The following is a 24,368-nucleotide window of genomic DNA, read 5'->3' as shown; positions in this document are numbered from 1 at the left end:
TTCTAGAAATTCATTTTCAATGGCTACAAATCTTTAGCCTTATGATTTTATCCTCCTTTATCCTCTTACCTCCCTAGGACACCCTTCTTCCTCAGCTTTTTCCTGGCTGAAGAATCCTCCTCTGTTTAAYCGTTCTTCACTCAGAAGCTATTCTGTATCACTTTAGGATGGTTTCTATGTGAATCATTCTAAATTTATCTACATTTAAGGTCCACTTGCCCTTATCATCCAGTTACTAAGCATCATCAGATCTTTCTGCACTCCTTCATAGTTTTACTACCTTAACTAACTTGCTATCATCTTACAAATCATCTCACTATTTATCCCTTTTCCAGATTAGTCATATATTTAACCACAAGGCAGAGTCCCCTCATGGCCTCTCCTCACTGCTCATGAATTCCAGGCCTGTGTTTCCTCTCAGAGAGGCAAGCATGCATTTTGAGGACTTTCCCTATTACCCTAGGACTGCTTTGCTTTTTTAAAAGCCTTTAAGGAGGGACTCCATATGAAGTTTTCTGTAAATTTGTATGCATCAGGTCCCTCCTGTCCATACAGTTGCCCATCATCCACATGCCCACTAGTTCCATTAGGTAAAAGTTTCTACTCACTTGTCCAGTACGAACATCACATTTACTGGTTTCTAGTTTTCCCGCTTCCAGCAGACATTTTAAAAAAAAGATGGCCTGCTAGCCACCACCCAGTTCTTTGACAGTAAGGCAGGGCACACCCTTTAGTTATTTCACTCTTAAAACTGACATTCATGGGAAGTTGTGTCCTGGCAACTACTTATTGTTTTATCTTGTTTGTTTTCAATCTCTTGACTAACAATCCCATTTCARAAAGATCTCTCTACACTAGACCCTAAGGAAGGATTCTCAATACCGGAACATCCCTAAGTTTCCGTACAGTGAACGCATGAAAAAAAAAAATCATTTTGTTCTTTCTGCTAAGGTCCAACTAGTGCTACAGATCCTCCAGCAGACTTGCTGTTCCTCCTGTGCCAGCAGTATTTTACAAGGTGCCACTGGGGGTCTGAAGGAAACCAGCTTTCTGGGGAATGCCTGACTGTATTTTTATGTTGAAGACAACAGTCCTGATCCCTTCTATTTCCCCTCCCCATTGTGACCATATCTTACTGAAGGATGTCTTAGACCTAAAACTCTTCCTATCCTACAGTTAGGACATGTCAGCTTCTATTGTGGCCCACACTATTTGTTACAGGTCCACTAGAAAGAASATAATGGCAATTTAATGCCATACGGAGCTGACAACATCTGGAGAAAGACAGACAGTTGGGTGTTGAATTTATGTTATACAAGTTACCTTTAACCTATTTTGGTGAACAGTAGTCAAATGTTGGGAATAGCCATTTTACAATGAACAAAAAGTTATGATCTATGTTGTTATAATCAGAATGGAAGGATAAGGTGGGTAAGGTGTATACCTGAAGTCTATTAATAAACTAACATTCAATAGTAATACGCATATAAAAATCCTTTCCACAGCCTCAAATTATGCATTCAATCTGTTCAATAAATGGTTCTGATTTTTTTTGAATCATTCTATCCTACTAAAGAGTCATGTGTCTAACAAGAAAGTTGAAAAATAAGAACTTGCTCGCACAAAATTTTAAGGTCTAGGCAAGATGAACTTTKTCAGAGAATAAGACTGTGCACTTAAACACTAAAAACAAACCCCCAGCACAAAAATGATTCTTAAATTCAAAGGCTACATGTGTTTTCTTTTACTTTTTATAAGCTAATAATTACTTGGAAGAATATATGCCTCGATGTACGTTCTGATGGAGAAGGCTTGGAAATATTTAATGCAAGGYGGACATAGCATAATATCCATGAAGAAGTCAGAAAACATACGGTTACATTTTTAATGTCAAATCAAATGTTATTGTATTCTTTCTTCCACAAAAGGAGAACCCAAGTCTTGGTGCTTATGAGTTGTGCAACAATGAAGAATAAAGCTCTAAGAGGCAACTGGCACTCCAAAACTTTTTCAAATGGTGCAGTTTACTCTCAGGCATTAACATCAGCACATCTGCAATATGAGATGCAAAGCTTTATGTATTATCACTGTTACCATCAACTTCACAAACACACTGTGTTGGTGATGCTAGAYGTCTAGATGGATTTAGATTTATAAAAGAACCCAGGTTGTCAATTCTAGCTCGGGAAGCCCTTTTTCGTTACTGACCTGGGGGATCTTTGATTTGATCTTGTAATGCTACTTCTACAAACTCATCAGTATAGATTTTTATTACCTTATTTCTGCTTTTTTTTTTCCTCCCAAAAAATTAAGTTACTGCAGAGAAACAGGTCACGAATGTAGGTCTTCTCCTTTCATCTTCCTTTCAAAAAGCAGGCTCTTTAGTGCCTCAAACTATAGACTCCAAGCTCTTATTCAAACTAGTATGCACCAAAAATGTACAGTAATCCTTGTTTTGCAGAACAACCCACTGGAAATAACCTTGTATGGAAGGGGCACAGTAGATGGAGAGGTTCTGACTACGTTCTGTTACACAGAATTGTTTATAAAGATCTAGAAAACTTTTCTTCCTTTTCTCACAAGTGTGATGATGAATAATGACCAGTTGGCAACTGTGGATCCAGTAAATCAATTCTCTCCTTTCTCAAACAGATGGTATCTAAGACCTACAAAAGCCTCCTTTTAATGCTCATGTTCCTAAACGGAGTTTCTCTTCCAATGCTCATGTTCCTAAACGGAGTTTCTCTTCCAAATTACTTGACTTCACAGCTTTTTTTGCCAGTACTCTGTGACAACTATGAATATTAAAATTCCTTGGAAAGAATGCTAAGGCTTCTTTACACACACAAACACAGTCTTGGAASACAGTCTGTATTTTAAGTTCAGTTACAGTTAGATCCTTACCTCTTTTTGTTTTGCATCACTGCTAGTGCTGCTTTTTGAAGTTCTAGTACTTCCGCTGACAGAAGCCTGCAAAATTAGACAGAAATTCACATGAAACTAGTTAAGCCACCTAACCTGTCCACAAGCAAAAAAAAGCAGCAATTTCTTCCCTTAATGAACTTTACTAAATTGTCCACATTGCTGCTTCTGATCACATGCTTGACAAACACCGAACCAAACTGAGCCAATCATCAGTGGTAAAGTCCAGGCATACAGTCTCTAGTAACAAGTCACAGGTAATATCTTGCTCAATAACCTCTTCTCTTTTCAGTAACCAGTGTCTGGGCAGGACTTGACAAAGCAAATATCAGCTCACAGAAGGACAGAAAGCTTATTATTTCCCATTCACAACTAAACCAAGAACAAAGTTACGACATTCGGTACAGATCTGCTTCAAAAATACCTTCCTGCAATTTTATCCAAGTAACATTTTCAAACCAGTTACATACTTGAGCTGCACACAATGCATCTAAAAGCAACTGGTTGTCTGTTCTCTCACTACTCCACCTTGTCTGTTGGCCCACACCAGCTCAGCAATGTATGGAAAAGGGAAGGGGAACGTAACCTTATTGCACCATACTCAAAATCTGAGAGAAGTATCAAGTTAGTTACTGATCAGCCACACTGAACCGGCCTTCCTGCCCTCCTCACCTTGTTGCTGCTGTTGTCTTGCTTCACGCTGGATGATCTACTCTCTCTGTCTTGAGACTGTTTTGAACTAGCCCTAGATTCCACTCTTGAATCCTTCTCTTGCTGAGATGAATTCCTCCCATTGCCTCCCTTTTCCTCAACAGTAGCACTTCTGTTCACTTTAGATTTGCCGCTGCTATCTGACGGACTTGATCTGCTGCAACCAGGTCGTGGACGACCCACCTCTTTTGATGTAATCTTCTTCTCCACAGCTGCTTGGCTTCGGGTCTCGGGTTTTGAGGAAGCTTTCTGCTCCTCTCCTTTATATAGGGAAGTGTCATTTCTCCGTACTGGGACCCTTGCCTTTGATATATCAGGAAGACACACCACTGCCTTTAGAATTGTTTTACTAACAGAGGAAGATTCCTTGACAGATAAAGATGAGTTTAATGGAACTGCTTTGCAGGTTTCATCAGTTTTTGGTTGTTCTGCTCCTTTATTTTGATGTGCTTTGATTAAACTTCCCTCATTGTTTTTATTCATGCYTTTTTCAGCATTTTCAACACCTGCCCTAACCTCAGCCACAGATTTTTCAAGTTTCTTCTCCGCCTCTGCCCCAGTCTTGGTCAAAGACTTTTCAGGTTTCTCCTCTGCAGCAGTTTCAGCTTTGAGCACAGACTCTTCTGATTTCATCTCTATGTCAGCTCCAGCTACGTCCAGTTTCTTCTCCATGGCTGTTCCAATTTTAAGTACAAGTTTCTTCTCTGTTATCAGCCCACCCTGAGTCACAGGCATTTCAGYTTCAGCTCTCACAGCATCAGAAACAGTTTTTTTTTCTGGAGCACCCAACTTGTTGTTTTGTTGAGTGTCAACAGATAACATCATCTCCACAGAGGCTGCATCAGAATCAGGGGGCACAGCTTCAGAGACAGGCCCTGTTATTTCCTCTGCTACTGGGTTCACAGCAGAATCTGACTGCACACCTTCCAGCTTGCCCACATTAGCTAATTCTTCTGATGGTTCAATGGCAGGAGCAGACRATTCTTCAGCTTTCACTCCCATTTCCCTCTCTGGTGCAGATACAATAGCAGATTCAAAAGACTCTGATTCATCATTATTTTTAACTACCTCTTCTTTCTGAACATCGGAAGGAAGCAGCTGCATCTCTGACTTTACTTCAGATATTTGAGTATCAGGTGATTTGACAGATGCAACAGTAACTTCTACTCCAACTTCCGTTTTCCCCACAGATGTTTCTGGCACTCTTGCAGCAGACTCCCTTACAGGTTTTTCAAGATGGGACTCAGAGGTCTCTATCTGCAATGCTGACATCTCGACTTTGACATTAGAGGTGGAAAGGGGTTCTTTCTTTGCCACACTAGGCTCTACTGGAGGATTAGCAGCTGCTGTTTGCACCACTCCTGATCCCTCTGGATATTTTTTCAAGTCAGAGCTAAATGTATTTAAAAGAAACAGAAGAAATCAAACTATGTTGAGAATTCTACAGTTACCAGTAACCTCTTGACGCCAATGGTAGTGGATTTCCTGATGCATTAGTGCTTAGCATTTGTAAATCTAGCCTATCAGTGTTCAAATGGTTAAAAATATTGAGGCGAATAACTGATTAATTCTATGCTTTTGTTTAATCCACCTCAGTACTGCAAGACTCTTACATTTCAAATCACATTACTTGTAGTTAGAGCTCTCTCAAGATAGTACTCACTACAGATGTGCCCTGTGACCTCGGAGCTGATACGAACTCTTAAAATTCAGATCCCCTGATGCACAGCAAGCTGTGAAAGCACATACACAGAGACAATAAAGCTCAGTCTTCCTGTACCTAGTTTTTTTTACATTTGAAGACAGTAGACTCCATAGTCACTAACCTAGAGAACTTGTCTAGTAGGTAGGAGTCTGAAGTTTGTTCATTTTTGGGGTTGGTTTGGGGGAGAGGGGGGGAGACTGCTTTGTTTTTTAAAATCATATTGATCTCACACAGTAGCAAGAAACACAATACACACACAGAAGCTCCTTTTGGCCAGGTTGTTTTCACCGTTTCACTACTCTTACTGTCAGCTCCCCAATAAAGCCCAAGATGACAACGCAGAGGATAGTACTTTTCAGAGAACTTCAGTTAGTCAAGTGCATTATTCTTCTCTGAAAGAAAGAATCCTCCATAGATGCTCTTGGGAAACTTCAAAATTTGAGATGCCTCTGCCCCTTTTCCCACAAAGCTCAAGAAAATGAGCATCCTAGTACCACATGCACGTCAAGACGGAAAGGTACTGAAATACCAATTCTGAAATCTAGTTAAGTGTTGAAACAAACACAGAAGCAGCGGACAAATACAATTAATCGGTGGTCACACACAACGGAGTGGACTGCACTATGGTTTCTCAGAACGAGGTATATGCATAAAGAGTGCACATTYGTGCAAATCCTCATGAAAATGAAAAAGGAAACATTCCCATTTTGGCAATACTCTTGCATGTTGTCATCAAGAAAATGGAAGGCAAGATCAAATGAAACTCAGTGCTGAAGAAAATACGAAGTCTTGAAGCAGCCAGACATGARAGTTAGTAAGACGAAGACATAATACATGGAGTCAACAAAGATGAACAGGCAAACTCAGTTAAAAATCTGTGCTTCATAAGCACAACAAAACACCAATAATCTTGAAGGTTTCCTCCTGACCCGATGGCATTTTCATCTGCCGTTACAAAATGCGAGAGGATAAAGAAGAAGGGATATGAACTCTGCTTCAAAATCTGTTAAAATACCAATTTAATACGGGCACAGTAGCAGTATGTCATGATTATGCATCAGATAAATATTTGCAGCAAAATATGAGGGTATCCATACATGCTGTCCTCCCTTGGCAAAGCAGCAGTCTCGCAACATTTCAAGATTTGACAGAAAACTTATCCAGGAGCAATGGATCGTGTGTGCTCCAAGCAACACCTCTCAAAATTCTGGGAACTCCTCTCAGAGCCTGAAGCTGTTCAATTCACAGTAACTGAAAACTTATGAAAGAAGAATAACCTCACTCGCTCATTCAAACATCATGTTTTACTCTAAGTCTTCTGAGACCAGCAATCAATTTAAACTTGTTACATTCCAATATTTTGAGGTGAAGTGCATCTCATGAGCATTTGAGCAGTCAGGGCTGATCTGCTTTTCATGCAACAGCATCAGTTTACTCAAACACAAGAAAGATACTTTGACATTGATACATTTATATATATTTTATATATATATATATATATGTGTATATTGTGTGTGTGTGTGTGTGTGTGTGTGTGTGTGTATATACATATATACATATATATATACACACATATATAAAGGACATTGTGTTCCAAAAGCAAAAGCCGTTACTTTCTCTTCTATTTCAACATACCACTGACCGAGAGCTTCATGTTCCAATGTCTGTGTAGCAAAATATTACCTGGGTAACTCAGAGCACAAAGCCCAGAAGGGAAGCTCTGAAAGCCTAGGTTTGCCAACAAAGCAATGGAAAGCTTAATCAAGTATAGGTTCTAATGCCTTGCTAAGCTATACGCAGCATAGCCTCTTTTTATACACTTTTACAAGGCTCTTTTTATATGCTTTTACAAGGAATGGAAAAATGACAGCAAACACTGGAATCATACACTAATTGCATCTTCGATGGCATACAGCGAGTAGCATAAATACACATGCATTATCACCTACACGACTCAAATGAGAYATTAGTCTCTGGATCCTTAGGACTGTACGCCTCCTTTCATGCCAATACACCCCCTTGTGCCTTCCATAAATTCTTAGTGGTCTCCAAAAATGTAAAATGCATACATCTGATAGATTTGAGCTGGACTATGAAGTAATGAAGGACAACTCTGCAGAGGAGGCAGTAATGTACARAGATAAAGATGAGTGAGCATGATGAAGCATCAAGGTGCTTGAAACAACTGGTGCAAGGACCTAAAAGATCTGTTAGGCATTGGAAAAGTAATAGCATATAGATTTACAAGACAGATTTCTTGTACAGAAGTTAGCATAAAGGGGTGAAAACAAGTACCTGATGCTCAGTTTCTGCATACCATGTCATTGCATTAGCAGCCATATTCCATCATTACTACCCAAGCTAGCAAGGGACAAGACTGAGTTTCAGTTCTAGAAATGCCAGTATAGAGAATAGAGGCTGTGTCACAACAGAGACAACACTTATTTTTTGCACATTAGCTCATAATTAAAAAGAAATAGTAGGACATCCTTTACTTCTTAATGGGACAAAGAAAAGTTTCAGCTATTTTTTGCTGAAAAAAGCAACTGAACAAAAAGGAACTAAAAACACATCAGCATCCTTGAAAAGAACAGAGGTTTTTACATGAACAYTTCAGTTTCCTCAGTCACAAGGTTAGATGACCGCCTGGCTCGGTTTGGACAACAAATCAAGCCTCAAGGGGATTTCCAAATTTGTTCAAAATCACCTCAGCACCCCAGGCAATCGAGAGGCAGCCCCTTCTGCTCCCCAACTTTGTTATCCCATTCCTCCCTAGGAAGATGTGACATGCTCTTCCCAGGTATAATAGTATTTTAGATATTTTCTGCTTCTTATAAAATGTAACTCAAAAAATAATTGGTTAGGTCACAAAGGTTTACAAGGAAGAGACAGTTGCCTCAAACAAAATCCGTGTGTCATTATTTGAATGGAAAATTTGCAGTTTTCCCATTCATTCACGAGCCACAGYAGGACGCTGAACAGAAGCTGGGATTCATGTAAGAGTCATTGATTTTATTTGAACTATAATTGCTATCTAAAGCCCACCAGTCTGGAATCAAAAGGGTTACCTGCACGCTTATGTATGTGTGATTCAGATTAAATTTAGAACTTAAATGCTTCCAAAATTGACCAGACCTGAGCAGAAATGAATCAAATGAGTGTCTAACTTTCAAAAATAAAGAAACAGGTTTTGAAAATACATTAACAGTCCAAGACAGCATAAAGACACTACTTTAAACTGAAATTCAGAACTACTATTAGACTTTTTTTTCTTTCTTTTTTTGGTAAAACTTATTTGGAAGTATGAATTTGAGTCACACATGATGCTTCAAGTTCTGTTTGTTCACAAGAACTATTGTGACAACCTATTCTCTTACAAAAGGATTTCAAAAACTTAAGATTCTAGAACCAACAAATAGTTAACCCACAATTAGAAATTTCACTACAAGCAAAGTGTCTGTAAAGTAATTTTTAATGGAATATCTCAAAATTGTCACTTCCCATTTCTAGGTTCTGATGTTATGGTAAAGTCTWATCATTTGTTTAAATCAATTTATAACAACATTAAGTGACCGTCACTAACTTAAACACAGAAGTTTCTCTTTGTTTTTAGCATTTGGAAACAGACACTGTAGTGCCAGGTGCTCTGACAAAGGAAAGTGCTGCAAGATGAAATAAGGTAATCACTTACCAATTAAATGCAAAAAATATTTCTTACCAAACATGTATATCCAAACATACCTTCCAGGGCCTATGGCAAAACCCTGGCCATAATCATTAAAATAATACTTCAATGAACTACACAGAAAACAGAATTTCATCCCATTTTTCCATATTCTTTTAAGCCCCAAATTTCTAGGCAAACACAAACATCAATACACTAGATGTCCTCCACACACAGAGCTCACAAAAGATGGAAGGAATTAACAGTAGGTAACAGTAAATACATYCTGCAGCAGCACTTTTGGCATGCATACACTGCTTAGAGTGATGAGTCAGCAACCTGCTTAATCTTGAACARATATTCCATGAACACTATATATATAAAATTAAGTATCTGAAAGGCATACCTTCCTTTGCTTGGTTCCTCCTTTTTCGTTTCTTTTTTCACAACGTCAGCCTGAAAAGTATAAATTAGTGTTCAATGTGTAGGCTTTCTAGAAGCAACAGCAGAAAACCTGCATCACTGACCCTGTTTAATTAACACCACAAACCCAAATTTAGGTATTCACAACCTGAAAGGTCAATTGACAGAAAACTCTTCTCAACAGCTCACCACAAAGCATTCAATTCATAGGATGATGAATAAAAAGTACATGGTAGCATAAGAGATTTTACTAGAAATTTATTATACAGAATATGTGGCATAACACTACAGCTTAGCTCATCGCATCTTCAAGGCTGTAATGCTTCTGAGCAGAATTAGTTTTTGGTCTGTGTTATATTTGGAGGAAGGAGGGTTAAATAAACACATCTTCTCCCAGACAGCACCTTCTTTCCTATACTGGTGATGAGGCTAACAGCTGCAGAGCTCAAAGCAAATTACAGTTATTTTCTATGTAATACTCACCTGCCAAGATAACAGTGGCACACCTTTTTCAAGACCAATTGTATTCAAAGTCACACAAGTATTACACATCTATAGAAAGCCCAAGGCTAGACTCCACTCCTTAAAACCTGSTAATATAGCATTCATTTCCTAGAGGATGCCTAAGCCTTCTTATGTTCAGTTATATAGAATAAACTTAAATATAAGAATGTCTTCTGAAAAGAGAAAGATGAGCACAAACCACCCAGGCTCCGTAGCTTTCACTGTTAGCAGCTCATGCCCAAGCAGTCAGAAGCACTCAGAAAACTCAGAGCTGCAATTTGATCCAAAGGTATTCTACTACCTAATTTGAAGACTGTTGCTCTTACAAAGAACTTTCAGATAAAAACAATACATGTAGAATTCACTTTACTGGGGGGTTTAAAGCAAGTAATTCTGACATTTTCATTTTTTCCCTTCCTGAAAGTACATTCTGGTAATATTAAGTGCCTAAAGCCATTTGAATACGTTATAGTGGAGTCTTTTTCCAAAATAGAGATTTTTTTTCTTATTAAATACTTGTGCAAAAACTATGACAGTCTTACTGACAAAGATCAGAACTCTACTCGTCGCARCCATAGCGCACAAATTCGATACTCCCAGCTACACATCCGCCTAACCATGAAACAAGTGTGAAATGAGGTACGCCCCACAGGCACACCTTCGTTATCACAACAGCATCAAATGGTGGAATTCCACCAATTGTTAGTCACATCYGTAAGCATTGTTTGAGATGTATTTTAATGACTGCGTAATCAGAATTTAGCYGTTACCAGTCAAATTGCAAAACCAAAACTTGAATGCTTTGAGCAAGCGCTTACATTATTGCTGCTACTGTTCTACTGGCATCAGTTGCCCCCAYACGGCTGGTAAACTTTTCTAAATTAGTCGAGCACTCTGTATCACCCAAATTGTCCAGCTGGAAAAAAAAAAAAAACAAAACAAACACTATTTTGAAAACAGAGTGCTGAATGCCATTCTTTGTGGGCACTGAGCTCTGTTCTGAGGAAACATTTATAGTAACAAAGGCAAGTTATTCTGTTGCTACACAGATACATGCAATAGCAAATCTGAATCACTCAGTGCTCCCACAATTCATCCTTAAAAGACATTCCTTAGGGTAAGTACTTCRAGGAATGATATTTTGTTTATTTTTCAGTGCTAAGTGGGCTTATTACTTACATATCCTATATCAGGGAAAGAGCTCATAAGCCCAAAGGTTTGGTTACTTTCTCCAGCTGCACAAGTTAGCCTAATAAGAAATAACACATTTCACTGCATACTTAGTCTTCACCTAACATTTAAAATCACATTTCACATTCTTTAAAATTATTCAAAGTTTGCTATACAAAATGAAACACAAAATAAGGTGGGTCAGAAGATTGCAATCCATCCCAGACAGAGATTCTGCATCATGCGCAGTAGGGGAAAGGAGAGAGGAAAAACTCCTTGGAGATGTAATCCAGTCTCCTGAGTCAATCAGCAGTGATGAAGGAACACACTGCACACCTAATTCTGGTTAGCAGCATCTCACCTGCCACAGGACCCCATCTGTCCCCAGGACCCTGCACCCGAGGCCCAAAGGGACACACGCAGTGGCCCTAACCTACCACTGCAGTACAGCTARTACCGCAGCAACCTACTCCTCTCGTAGAGATGCGCTGCTCACAAGAAAGGTTAGGCAAGCACTCAGACAAAAGCGTTAAAGGAATTCATTTTCATCGTTGGGACACTGAATTTAGAAACTTTAACTTTTAGAAACCTTAACACACTTCTAATGAACGAACGATGTCCTTCAGCCACAGACAAAGGCTCAGGGCGACAAGAGGCATAGGAGCTGATCGCAGAACCTACACAGGCAACATTAAGAATCACACTTTCAGAAAGGTAAATGACTGATCTTAAAGATCAGCATCTACACTCACGCAGTAACCGCTGCTCAGCTTGGAAAGGGGCACCATAAATACGCCAGGAAGATGTCTGTGTGCCCAAAATCACATCTGGTTGTCTACCATCTTACACCCTAGACCATCACAGATGCAACTCCAAACCTACTGTAGGAAAGTCATACCAAGAATAGACATCTAAAATCTCTATTGACACATGGTATCTTTAAAAATGTGAACTCTGAACATCATATAGATACCTGCCAATCTTTGGAAATAGAGATGCCTTTCTAGAAAGAAGAATAAATTGCCAATGGAATAGAGAAAAAGCCAGTGACAAGCAGACAACTTGTTCTTAAAAAGAATCAGAAATTCCTTATGGGACTTGATGAGAAGATTACTGCTTACTTTGTCAGCACAGTAAGCCAAAGTACACACCTGAATAATTCCTTTTCCCTGTTAAAATAATAAACTGATGCCCTTGCTACCATTAGGCACCTGAAGTTAAGCTTTTCCTTGGTATTAATAGAAAAAAGAGGAAAAAAAAATAAGATGGCCTTCCCCTGCAGGAAGATGGCTTCCCCTGCCTCGTCTCAACAGCATCTCAAAGTCATCTCACTGAAAAGGAATAGGAACACACAAGGAAAGAAGACTTCAAGGATGGAATTCAAATGGATCATCACCTAAAAAATAAAACCAAAACCCACCCACTTTTCTGTCTCACAAGCGGTGTTCAGTTAAAAAATAATAATAATAATAAAAATTCCTACTGCACACATTCTGTCCTGAATCTTGACAGAAACTGTTGATGATGAGTTCATGTTGAATTGGTGAGTCAGTCCCTACGTCTCAGTTTTATACTTCAAAAGAGCAAACACAGCTAGAATTCAGAGGGGGGAAAAAAAGTCAACTTACACCCTCTGCAATAAACAGTTTCAAAGAAAACAAAAAAATGAGAAAGCATGGGGCAGGGCATCATGCAGAACTAGTAAAATAAAAATTCTTAAGTTTGAGTGCAGAGTCAACAGCGCTTTATCTCCATGTTCTGAGAGTTGTCTGGATATATGTTCTCCTTTTGGAAGCTAGAAAGTTATTAGCAGCGTGGCTTTCCATGCTCATATTCCTCAGTTAGAGCTCTCTATATATCCAATCCAAAATACACTAATAAAACAATTTTCTCAGAGATGTTTCACTGTTGCAGTTTACTGTTCCTTCAGTAAATCGCCAACTATTCTTTGTGGAAAGATTGTTCTATTCCATAAAAATAATATATTCTTGAAAAAGAAGAAACCTTACCTCAGCAGACTCTCCACTGGGTGACAGCGTACAGGTCAATGTACGTTCACCTATATTACACGGGTACTGTTTCAGGAAGCAGTACATCGATTTAGCTGACTTGGGACTATCCAGCTGTAGAATTGCCTAAAAGAAAAAAGTACAAACTTCAAAAAACAATCAAACAAAAAACCTATTACTCCTGTTTGATTTCTGTTCTTCAGAACAAATTTAATAAGTTAGAATAGCATGTGATAGCTAGCATTTATGAAGTGTTTCAGCATCTTCATTTTAAATTAGCTGTAAGTAGCATTTTTTGATGGAATCACRTATGTTCTACAGAGGGAAACCAGTAGATTCTCCTCCTTCTGAGAAGCTGAAGGAAGAAATCTCTCCTATTTGGAATAGTCTTTAGTTCTAAAGAACTGCATTACAAAACAGAAGAGCCTTGAGTTCCCCTCCCCACCTATGTCCAATCTTCTGGATCCCAATATGTTCAGCTTTGGTTCTGCTGTAATTGATGAGCATCTTCCCGTAAGGGAGGGCTATGGAAAGTGCATGGCCACRAAAAAGTAAGAAAATTACAACTGCCTATCAAGAAAACAGTAAAATGAATTACACAAAAAAGCTTATCTGCTGTACTAAAAAATAAATCTCCTCCTTCTTAATCTCTAAGTTATCATGCACACAGGACAAAAATAGTTTCAGCTGGAAAATCTTACAGGTGACCACTATTAAAGTTGTGTTTTAAAGGATATTTTTGTCTTTTTTAAGCAAGTCTTATATAAATCTATGGTCATCCACCCCTTCACCCCCTCCTCTTTTTTTTTTTTAAACCTCAGTGTCCTTTCCTGCTGTTTGCTTCAACTCTGATTACTGAGATCAGCTCAGAAAATACTTGATGAAGCAGCTTTCTATCACAAAGTGCTGATTCGATGCAATTAAAGCACATGCAATTCAATTCAACAGAATTAGTCCAAAGTCTGGAAATTTGCTTGAGAGGTTTTTCTGACTACTGAGTCCTCTCTCCAGTCAGCTCTTTATTGCATTTGAAAATCTACTAGTATTTCTTATTATGAAAACAGCTTCTATCTTCTTGTTACAAGCATCTTCATCTGTTTCATAGCTTATTAGAAGCTGTTCATTTAAAATATCCCACAGTAWTTGCAGTAAAATCGTTTTTAATGATAAAAATTAAAATAAGTAAACAGTGAATTTTTGTTTTAAAAATTAATTTCAATGTGAAGTGCAAATACAGCCACACTGAAAATTAAAATGTCAAAATCAAAGTGCTTTCGAAGTCATATATTTTGACGTGTCCAACAAAAAAATCAAATAATCACAGCAATTTTGAAATTTTCACTTCATTTCAAAATAATTTTTTTTCTCCCAAACTTCCTAAAAATTAGAATTTGTTTTTCCCTCCTACTTCTTCCTCTAACATCAAAGATTAACCATTTTTCCTGACATTTGGGGAAAATTTACTTTCAGAGCTTGGCAAACTGCTTTGGTATTATTCAGGATAGATAACAGCCTAAAGCAGTTTTTTGCACTTCCCCACTGCTCCCAACCAATAAAATATTTTCTTGTTGAGTGTGACTGGGAAATAAGGCCTACATTCAAGTCAGAAACTCTGATTTCTCATTAGCAGAAAATTTTTGGTACTGAGAGATGAAAATTCACTTTTTTTTTTTTTTTTTTTTAAGAAAAAGTGCTTCACATAGTAGGAAAAAAAAACATGATTTACCTTGTTCTTGTTCTTCAGCACCACATAATGATCCACTTTCCCAAATCGGAGTCCCACACAAACCACTTCAAGTTCTCTGTATCCATCATCTGGCAAGTTCCCGAGATGCACAAATTTATTATGTATAGTTTCAGTATTTACCTAAATAAAAGTAACAAAATAAACTTGCTTTGTGTTAACTTTATTATATATTTTATTAACAACTACTGGGCTATATTAGAAACACAGTCCCACAGAAAGCCTCTGTATCACTTAGATCTCACTCAAAGAGAAAGTAGATTCACAAACATCTGATATTCACATTTTCAGATTCACATCAGATTTTCCAGTTTCCCCATACAGTCCATCACAAGAAACAGCTATAACTCCCAGCAAAGAATATAAAACTTAAAAGGATCAAATTGAGTGCTCTATTTTAARTTATCAAATTTTACTAGTTAATTTTAAAAATTAAGAAACACTGCAAAAATAAAGCTGAAGTTTAAATTAAATCTGGTATTTTGAAAAGCAGGTACAATCTAATCAGACCCTAAATCAGTCAAGGCACAGAAACCTATTTGAAAGATTCCAACTGTTTTCCAAGTTGAAGTTTGGTTTACCTGATCAGTTTGCAATGACAGGGAGATCCTTAGTCACAAATAACCTTTTTGTATGTGTCAGTTTACATATGAAGCTTTATCAGAATCTCTGTAGAGATTAAGAACATTCCTTCCATCATATTAAAACTTGAATTTATTATGACTATGAGATGCTATGAAGATTTAATTAGCTATTTGTTGTCTAAACCTAAAAAAGGCAACCATAGCTGAATAGCTCCAAACTAATTATCCAGGCAGTGAGGCTTCCCTATTGACCTAATCTCCCAGGGTGAAAATTCTCCTCCACGAGGAGGAGTGGTACCTCGACACCAAGGTGGTGCACTGGTAAGCTCCTTGCAATGGAGCCTCTGCTGTAGGATGAGGACATTCAACTCAAACTGCTGAAGTTTTCCATACTGGTGAAGGTTCCTGTATCACCACCACCATGGGGAACATGGTAAGGAAGGACTTACTGGTCTCCTTGTTACCAGGAAGGTCTCTGGCACAGAATATAAGAGCAGGCTAACAGAAAACAAAAAGCTGATATTGATAATGTAATGCTAGCAGCACTAAATGCTGAACCTCAACAACAAATACTTTGTATAGTATTAAAGGGAAAGGCCCTGGGGCCCAGAGTCAAAAGGTGCAAACTTGTTTGAGATTTCACAAGTCTCAACTGTTAACGACTTAAAAGCTGGTTGGATTTTGGAAACAGAACCATCCCCATCCTCAAGAAGGAAGAGTTTTTTCCTCTTGACAAGTTTGTTATGCTTTTTTTTTTTACCATCATCCACCATTTTACAAAGAGTGGAAAAGAARTATTTCATCACACCAGAAGCATAAGAATAAGGCAGCAGGAGCGCTTATGGTAAGAATTCAGATGTTTGTTACTGCCAAACAGTAATCAGAAGGATAAAGAAGATATCCCCATAAATATTTGCAACTGAAAATTCAAGCCTTTCRGAGTTTCTTGAAAAATGATTTACTGATGTCAAGGCTCTTTGCAATATGCTTTTTAGCCCAAAACAATCAATGTCCAAACAGTTTAAGAACTACTGTTCTCATGCTCAGGGACACACATTCTGACCCAAGACTGAACTTGTATTAAGAATATCTTGAAGGTAAAGGTAAAAATATTTTTCCACAGAAGAAAAATGGAAAAGCTCTTCTTTATTTAATCTCTGAGTAGCTATACTGCATGAAAATGAGCTGTAAGTGAAAWTGAAGCTTGCATTTAGAAAAGCTGTAAGAAGAGGAAAGACAATAATGAAGCCACACTAGACTGAAGGAAGTGCGGAGGCAGAGACCAAAAAAAATCTGTCTGAAAACATACTGAAAAAACAGGTAGCATTACTGCAAAATATATAGGCAAACACCGCATATTCTCCAAGCTACAGTGGTTCGAAGCTCACTGATGAAGTATAAAAACTTAGAACAAACGCATGACAGAGGAGGAGAGGCTCTCAAAGGACTCTTATTAAATGTTTAATCCCTTGCACTTCATGCACCATGGAGCTAAATTAAGTGGACACTTGTTCCTCCTATTCCTTGGTCATTCTCACRTGAAAGCATATATAAGCATCTAATTAAAGAATAAGCTTAGATAACAGTTCTGTTAGCTAGAATTTCAGTTCCAATTAGAGGGATGATAACTCCAACTTTTAATTAATGTATTTTAATAGCATTTAAGGAAAAAATAGATTACCAGTAGCTTACCTTAGGATCGGAATCTTTGATGATGGCAGTAAATATTGCTTCCTGAAAAACAAAACCAAAAAGGTTTGAGTTGAACTGTAAAATACAGCTCCACTAGCAGCACCTAACTGGGAGTCACAGATGTCACATGGAGAACGAAAACTTTTTAGTTTCTGCTTTATTAATAAAATCAGCAGCATCAGCACTTCTAACATCTGTGCTGTTGTGGTATCACCAGCCTCTCTCCCCCAAAAAGAATGTTTGTGATTGATATTCTGAAAGGGAGAGAAACCACACGAGGCAACCGTGACACATGCACAGCATAAGGACTGGTTCAGTAACAAACAATTCATAGCCTCAGACAGCAGGACTCAAAGATATTTAACTGAATCTGCATTCAATAAGACACACTATCAGAAAGAAAGTATAAAACAAACTGTGTATAAAAGTCAGCTTAAAAAATCAAAACCTTGCTCTGTATTTAAATTTCATTATGTATTTTGAAGTGCCAATACTTCCTTCCCCTCTTTTTTTTTTTTCCAGACTTACCTCATCTTTTATAGTCTTACACTGAGGTACCATGTTGATGCAGAGCTGATTTCCATCCAGTGACATTGGAAAGCAGGTATAAAATTTAACCATGGAATCTGCAGATTTTCTATTTATTTCTAGATATGCCTTTAAAAATAAAGCAAAAGAAGATGTRAGAAATTTGAGTTTTAGCAAAACAATACCTGCTGCGTTACATTAGCACATCCATGCTCGCTGCTTCTCTAGACAGAAGCCTTACTGAATATTAATTAAAATACCTTTTTATGAGATGATAAAATTAGCACATCTCTCAGTCCTCCAAATGGCTTTGCTAGATTGGAAACTTCCTCAACAGAATATCCTTTTTCAGGCAAGTTTGAAATAAGAACCACACAYGTATCATCAACTTCCTGCAAACAAATGGAAGTATTACAGGTCTGTCTTCAACTATAAATCAAAACTGCTACATTACTAAAGAGAGCATTTATTATTACAGCGTAAAAGCACTTTTAAACTCCATGAAGGCCAACTTACTAGCACTTGCTTAAAAATACGTAATTGTACATATAATCAAAYCAAAACCTTGGATTATCTAAGTCTTTTAGGATATAGTAGCAGAAAGTGCTAAACAAATTTTGTTTTCASTCCAAACTCTAATGATATCATGTAATATCCTTAATTACTGCTTAACTGAGGATGTAATTCTAAGTTAAACCAATTCTGCACACACCCTCGGTTCCCCCTGGCACTCTCATCAAAAATTCAATCCTTTATAATTACGCCACTGTTTTATATCTATGATATGCTCACATGTCAAATACCACAGGTTTGTACTGTGCAAATATTGCACCTCAAGAGAATATAACAGAAATAGGAAAAATCCAGAATACAGCAATACAGATCAAAGACCAAAGTAGTTTTTAGTGTAAGGAAAGACTGCATAAACTCTGAGGAGGAAAAAAGAAAAGAAAAGAAAAGCCTGAAGCATGATATGGTAGAGGTCTATCAACTCACAAACAAAAGGGAAAAATTAAAGAATAAATTACTCTATTTCACACAAGAACTAGAATGTACCGAATGAAACTAACTGGTAGTAGATTCAAATCAAATGTAGCGTTTTTTGAGACAACACATCAGCACTGGGAAACTCACAGTATGTTGTTCAAAAAAAAGTGTCTGATTGTTACACAAGGATCACCCGAAACTATACAGACATGCCAAGGGAAACGTTAGGGGATAAGGACAGCTGTAGTTTTAATACTGCAGCTTCTCTCCAATTACATCCTGTGCTCAAAAAAAAAAAAAAAATGGTATGCACCAACATTTGGTGATGAATCTTATCTTCATACATGACAGAACAATTACATTCCTATTTTATTATGAGCTACAGCCTTCACTATGGAACCAAAAAAGCAAACACATGAATTGCTAAGTACTAAAAGCATGTTCTAAACAGCTGAGACTGTTCAGCCTGGAGAAGACCAAGGGGGGGATTTTATCCATGCATCTGAATATCTGAAAGAMGGATGTAAAGAAGATGGGGCCAGACTTTTCTCAGTGGTGCCAAGTGATAGGACAAAAGCAATGGGTGCAAACTGAAACATGGGAAATTCTGTCTGAATCTCAGGAAAACTTTTTTTTTTTCTTTTTTTTTTTTCTACTGCGAAAGTGACTGAGCACTAGAACAGGTTGCCCAGAGAGGTTGTGGAGTTTCCRTCCTTGGAGATACTCAAAAGCCATCTGGACATGGTCTGGGGCAGCCTGCTCCAGGTGACTATTTTAAGTTTGTATACTTGCCTCTCTCCCATAAAAACCTTTAGCTGGAATGTACGTTAACTGCATCGTCAGTAACATCTATCCATACRCTTCTAACTAAATTCACACGAAATGCGTACTGAAGACATCCAGAATCAAGTAACTTTAGACTGACCTTGCTAACTGGTTCCATTGATTCTTCACTCTTCGTAGTCACTATAGTAGCGTCTTAAAAAAAGGAGGAGGGGAGGAGAGGAAGGTTAATTTAGCAGATTTCTTAAAATACTGCAGAACCTTTAAAACAYTTTACATTATCTATACATTTTAATCACCATCGTCACTAAGAAAAATGAAGTATTCCATCATTTAACTTACAGCAACAAATGACATTGGTTAGACTTGTGGAACGTTACACAAATGCATTCAGAATGCTGTTTAGAAGGAATAAATTTAAAAAAAATCAATTAAAATCGGTCAATTAATAAGTCCACAGAGGTATCTGAGAGGCTCAGAAAATCATGAAGAGCAAACAGGACAAGCAAGCACAGTTAAGTGTGTCACTTCTACTGTAAGATGTTTCTATCTACCTATAGCTGTTCAGCAATTATGGCCTAGTGGAGATACAACAAGGACAAACTATCACATACATAGTAAGTAAGAACTAAGATGCATTTAAACTAGATTTAAAATAAAGATTATTATATTAGTTATAAAATATAGGGAAAATAGTGTCTATTGAATCAGATCTAATCAGGCAATGCAAAGCAACAAGATTAAAAGAGTTAGTGGTGGAGCTGGAAACAGAACATATAGAAAAGCTCAATCCTTTGCTCTAATGAACTGTGAATAAAGCTCCCTGTGTTGGATTGAGAAGTTGTAGCCAAAACTACTACGCTGCTTAAAGATGTCAGTCTGGCAGGAGTAGAGAGTTTAGTCTCTCTACTCCCATCATCTTGATAAGCAGTTYTATGTTTCAGTCAGTGAACCTACTTTAACCATTTTCTTTTTTGATACCCTGTGTCATCTTAATTTCTGAAGAGTTCCTAGCCTCCAAAGTATTTTCATTTAGTTCATAATAACAGAGAATTTCAATACAGAAATTAAAAAATGTCAGTTTGCAATTTACCTTGATCAATTAAAGCTTCACTAAACTGATCTACGTCCATTCCCACCAGCTGAGGCATCTGTGAAAGTTTCTCTAAAAAATAAAATTCAAGACAACATCCCAATACTAAATTTCACAAAACTTATAATCAGGAAAATAACTTAAAATAGCAGAAAGTAACTTAAAATAGCATTAGCCTATCAGAAATACCTATTACTGGTGCAGGCTTATTCATTCCTTTGGCTTGAGTCTCTACTGTCTTCACAAGCTCGGTAACTGTGTCACCTTCTGTAACTTTCTTTGTTTCTAATAAGTTAGTTTCTCCAACTTCTATTCCAGGTTCTGTTGATATCTTCAGATCTTCAGCCTTTTCTTTAGATTTTGCTGAAAAGTAATAGTAAAAAAAAAGAAAAAAGAAAAAAAAAAGCACATTGATTGAGCATAAAAGTAATAGTAAAAAGAAACAGCATATTGAGCATTTTTATATATATATATATATATATATATATATAAGTTTATGTCAGATATTTAAAGACATCCTCTCTTCCTCATCACAGCTGAGCAAAAGAATTTATACAGGAAAAGCTCATTCCATTCCAGCTTTGCATACCAAGCGTACTGCTCTGTTCATGCGAAAGGGTCTACTTCTTTAAACTTTTCTTTCCTTGATTTTTTGTTATAATCAGTGCTGGTTGTATTAGCCACATCACGAGGTGTAAAAAGGGTACCTCCTTACCCTACACTGGAAAACCCAATAAAGGGAATAGTGAAAGGCTAGAACTCCCTACCTTWATTTGTTCTAAAAACTGTAGGGAGGCAAGAGGTAATGGAAGATCACCTGTGTATGTTTTTCCCAGAAAAGAGTAAAAATCCTCACTCGCCTTACCTGCAATATTTGAAGTTTTGATTTTACTATCTCCTGTCATCAAGGATTTCTTAGTTACTTCTTTTTTACCTAGATAAAATAGACAAAAAAAATGGTTAGTAGAAATGCTTATTTCTTAAGTCTTACATCTGAGAAGTAAACATAACAGAAGTGTGTAAAAATATGATGAAAATGTTTTAATCTGCAGCAACTGAAATGTAGAGTTCTAAGTAGAAGACACTAGCTACTTTAAAGTATGAACTGACACAAAGAAAACAAATCCAAAACTTAATAGTTTGTTGGAATTAAATTAAGAAAGTCATAAATTAGAATACCTTTTGTGAATTTGTTTAATACTTTGCTCTTACAAAAAGGCTTGTGTTTTTTTCTCTCCTTTAAATAACTAYAAAAAAAACTTCGTTTCCATCTGTGAGACAAGACTAAGCAGCACAGTTACATGAATTTTAACTCCATTCTGGAAACTAAACCTCAGTGAAGAATGAATCAAGACCATGGCATTTTTGAAAAGCACAGCAGAGGTTTCCCATCAAAATAATGTCTTGGTCCCCAATTTTGCTCAGAACAATTGCTCATGAAAGCTAACAAAATAAGCAACAAACAACAGTATGGCTGTTACTTCCACCATCTTAAACTTCAGAAGAATTTTGTTTTTTTAACTGGCTTTTAATGCATTTGCTGTGGCTTGACCTGTTTTCATTAAAGTATTAAAAAAGGGAGAAAAAAAAAACTAATGATGTGGCATACAGGTTTGCCAGGTCAGTTGCATACTATTGAAACATGTTCCTTATACATTTGAAATGTTTTAAAATTTTTCCTAGTCTTTTAATGATCCAGAGGAAAATTAAGACATGAAGAAACACTAGAAATAACTGTGAAACAGAATATTAGATACATTAGACAAAAAGCTAAGAGTAAAATCGAAGAATGCCATTTATTTTATGGATTCACACCACACATTTTTCACAGTTTGGGACAAACAGTTAAAATCTGAAAACTTATTGAAGYATAAGCACAGATCAAGTTTTTATAGCTGCTTGGGGGTTTTAAGTAAAGAAGACAGAGTTACATCAAAGAGACAACATCAGAAAGGATAAACCACTTTTCTTGTACCTCTTTGAACCTGCTTTCAGGGACTATCAAAAAAGCACTCATACTAAACCAATGATATCGGAAATGAAGAGAGAAGGCAATAAGAGATGCAAAGCAGAAAAAAGTCTCACCTGTAATGGATTTAGCTGTCTTAGTGGCAGTGTTTTGATCTTTTCTGTTGTGAGCAGGTGGAAAAAAAAATAAAGAAAAATCAGGTTCAAAGAAAACTCACTGATTTCAAAGCAGCTGAAATTGCTCAAAAATATTAAAATAAAATAAAGCAAATAGAGACATACATGCATTTTGTTACCACCTGCTATCAGTAAAAGTGATATTAATGAATATAAGAGYAATACTTACTTTGTACTTGATGCAACTTTTTTAATAGTCTGAGTCATTTTTTTGATGTTCATTTTGGCCTGCAATTTACAAAAAGAAGAACTTTTACTGCATCATAAATTTTAAAGCATCATAATATCATTATTATTGCTTTACTGCATACCAAATCATCACTATATATATTAAAAGAGGCTGTATCTTTTACTACTTGTTAAACTTATAACTGTTCATAAATATCAATCTTAGGCAAGAAAAATGGAAACCTGGAACTAGGTATTTGCAACTTCTGAAGAGGAAATAAATACTTTAAAACTATCAATTTTTGCTTGGGGAATGTAAACAAGTTTATAGAGCAAAGTACAGAGCTATAAGAGAAAAGAAAAAAAAAAAGAAAAGAAAAGAAACAGCAGCCACCACCATGCTGTTCTCCATCATGCTCTTTACCTGGCCAGGAGCTGCTTTTGGCTTTTCTGCTACACTTATTTTCACGCGTTTCCCATTTACCAGCACTGGTACAGTTTCACCGTATTTCACAGCTGCTATTACTGCTTCTTTATAGTTCATTTCTAAGAAAGCCTAAAACAAATGGCATATTCAGTCATATTATAGGTATAATATATGGTTCAGTTTCACTTCTCTTTAGAAAACCTGCTCATGTCAGAACTGCATGTACCTCTCTCTCCAAGTTCACATGAAGCTTGATGAAAAAGCTTGGACTTCAGTTTTTACAGAAAAAGCATTCTAGATCCCTCTAACATTCTCAATTCTTTCAAGATTRTATATGTCATCTTTAATGACAAACTCTCTAAAAAGCCTTATCCTCCGAGCAGCTGAGGATCCCAATAGAAAGTTTTTCATTGTTCTACAAAATATTTTCTATTCTGGATAMACAGACAACACAAAAACATTCTACAGGAAAACCTACCTCATTCCTAGAGCGAAGTACAAGGAGATCACTAACTTTGCCAAAAGGTTGAACGATTTTTTTAATATCTTGATCTGAAAAGCCATCATCTGGTAAATCAGATATTTGAAGGACTGTCCCACAACTCAGCAGTTCTTCTCTCAACAGCTAAAAATTAAAGACAAACCAAAAGAATAAACACTTTCCCAGGCCAGTCCAGTAAAGCCTATAATAATAAAAATTACTCCAAGTCTGAAGCAGGTAAGATGGCTTAGTTASCTATGCTTTTCTGAGTATTTTGGGTTTTAATTCAAAGACAGATACACAGTTTTGTTCTTCCACTACTCTTCAACTTCCAGTTTAATGGAAGACATGGCACAGGATTACCAAGCAACATTGGAAAAACCTCTCTTTTGCTTTTAAAAAATATTACCAGCTTAAATAGTTTTAGTCATCTGGGCTGCAAAGATAAGGGGCTGCAAAACTCCACTAGTTTCCTTTCAATACTATCTATTGGTCTTCAATAGCACTAGGCAATCTTCTCTTTGTTTATCATTTAGCAGCTACAAACTACCACGGACAACTGCACCCATCACAACTGCACAACAGTAACTGAAACACAGAAATGATTTATAGATATTTGCTCTAAGAG

General features: G+C 36.9%; 1 protein-coding gene across 3 annotated transcripts in view; it reads right to left on the bottom strand.

Annotated features, from left to right (window-relative positions):
• Positions 1–24,368, bottom strand: part of ZNF638 (zinc finger protein 638) — a 44,913-nt gene that overhangs the window by 5,940 nt on the left and 14,605 nt on the right. For 2 of the 3 annotated variants that reach the window (XM_085308208.1, XM_085308206.1), the window contains exons 6-21: positions 23,738–23,884; positions 23,257–23,388; positions 22,834–22,892; positions 22,605–22,648; positions 21,385–21,453; positions 20,709–20,882; positions 20,520–20,591; positions 19,569–19,621; positions 17,917–18,048; positions 17,657–17,785; positions 17,129–17,170; positions 14,835–14,975; positions 13,109–13,234; positions 9,409–9,458; positions 3,595–5,026; positions 2,905–2,970 (exon numbers count right to left, since the gene is read on the bottom strand). In XM_085308208.1, coding sequence (XP_085164334.1) covers positions 2,905–2,970; positions 3,595–5,026; positions 9,409–9,458; positions 13,109–13,234; positions 14,835–14,975; positions 17,129–17,170; positions 17,657–17,785; positions 17,917–18,048; positions 19,569–19,621; positions 20,520–20,591; positions 20,709–20,882; positions 21,385–21,453; positions 22,605–22,648; positions 22,834–22,892; positions 23,257–23,388; positions 23,738–23,884 — 2,868 coding nt within the window. The remainder of the gene's footprint in view (positions 1–2,904; positions 2,971–3,594; positions 5,027–9,408; positions 9,459–13,108; positions 13,235–14,834; positions 14,976–17,128; positions 17,171–17,656; positions 17,786–17,916; positions 18,049–19,568; positions 19,622–20,519; positions 20,592–20,708; positions 20,883–21,384; positions 21,454–22,604; positions 22,649–22,833; positions 22,893–23,256; positions 23,389–23,737; positions 23,885–24,368) is intronic. The other variant, XM_085308207.1, reaches the window with a different exon arrangement.

This window comes from Rhea americana, unplaced genomic scaffold (genome assembly GCF_003343005.1).
Source record: "Rhea americana isolate MKP2758 unplaced genomic scaffold, rheAme1 scaffold_270, whole genome shotgun sequence".
NCBI lineage: Eukaryota > Metazoa > Chordata > Aves > Rheiformes > Rheidae > Rhea > Rhea americana.
This window is presented reverse-complemented; position numbering and strand designations above follow the sequence as displayed.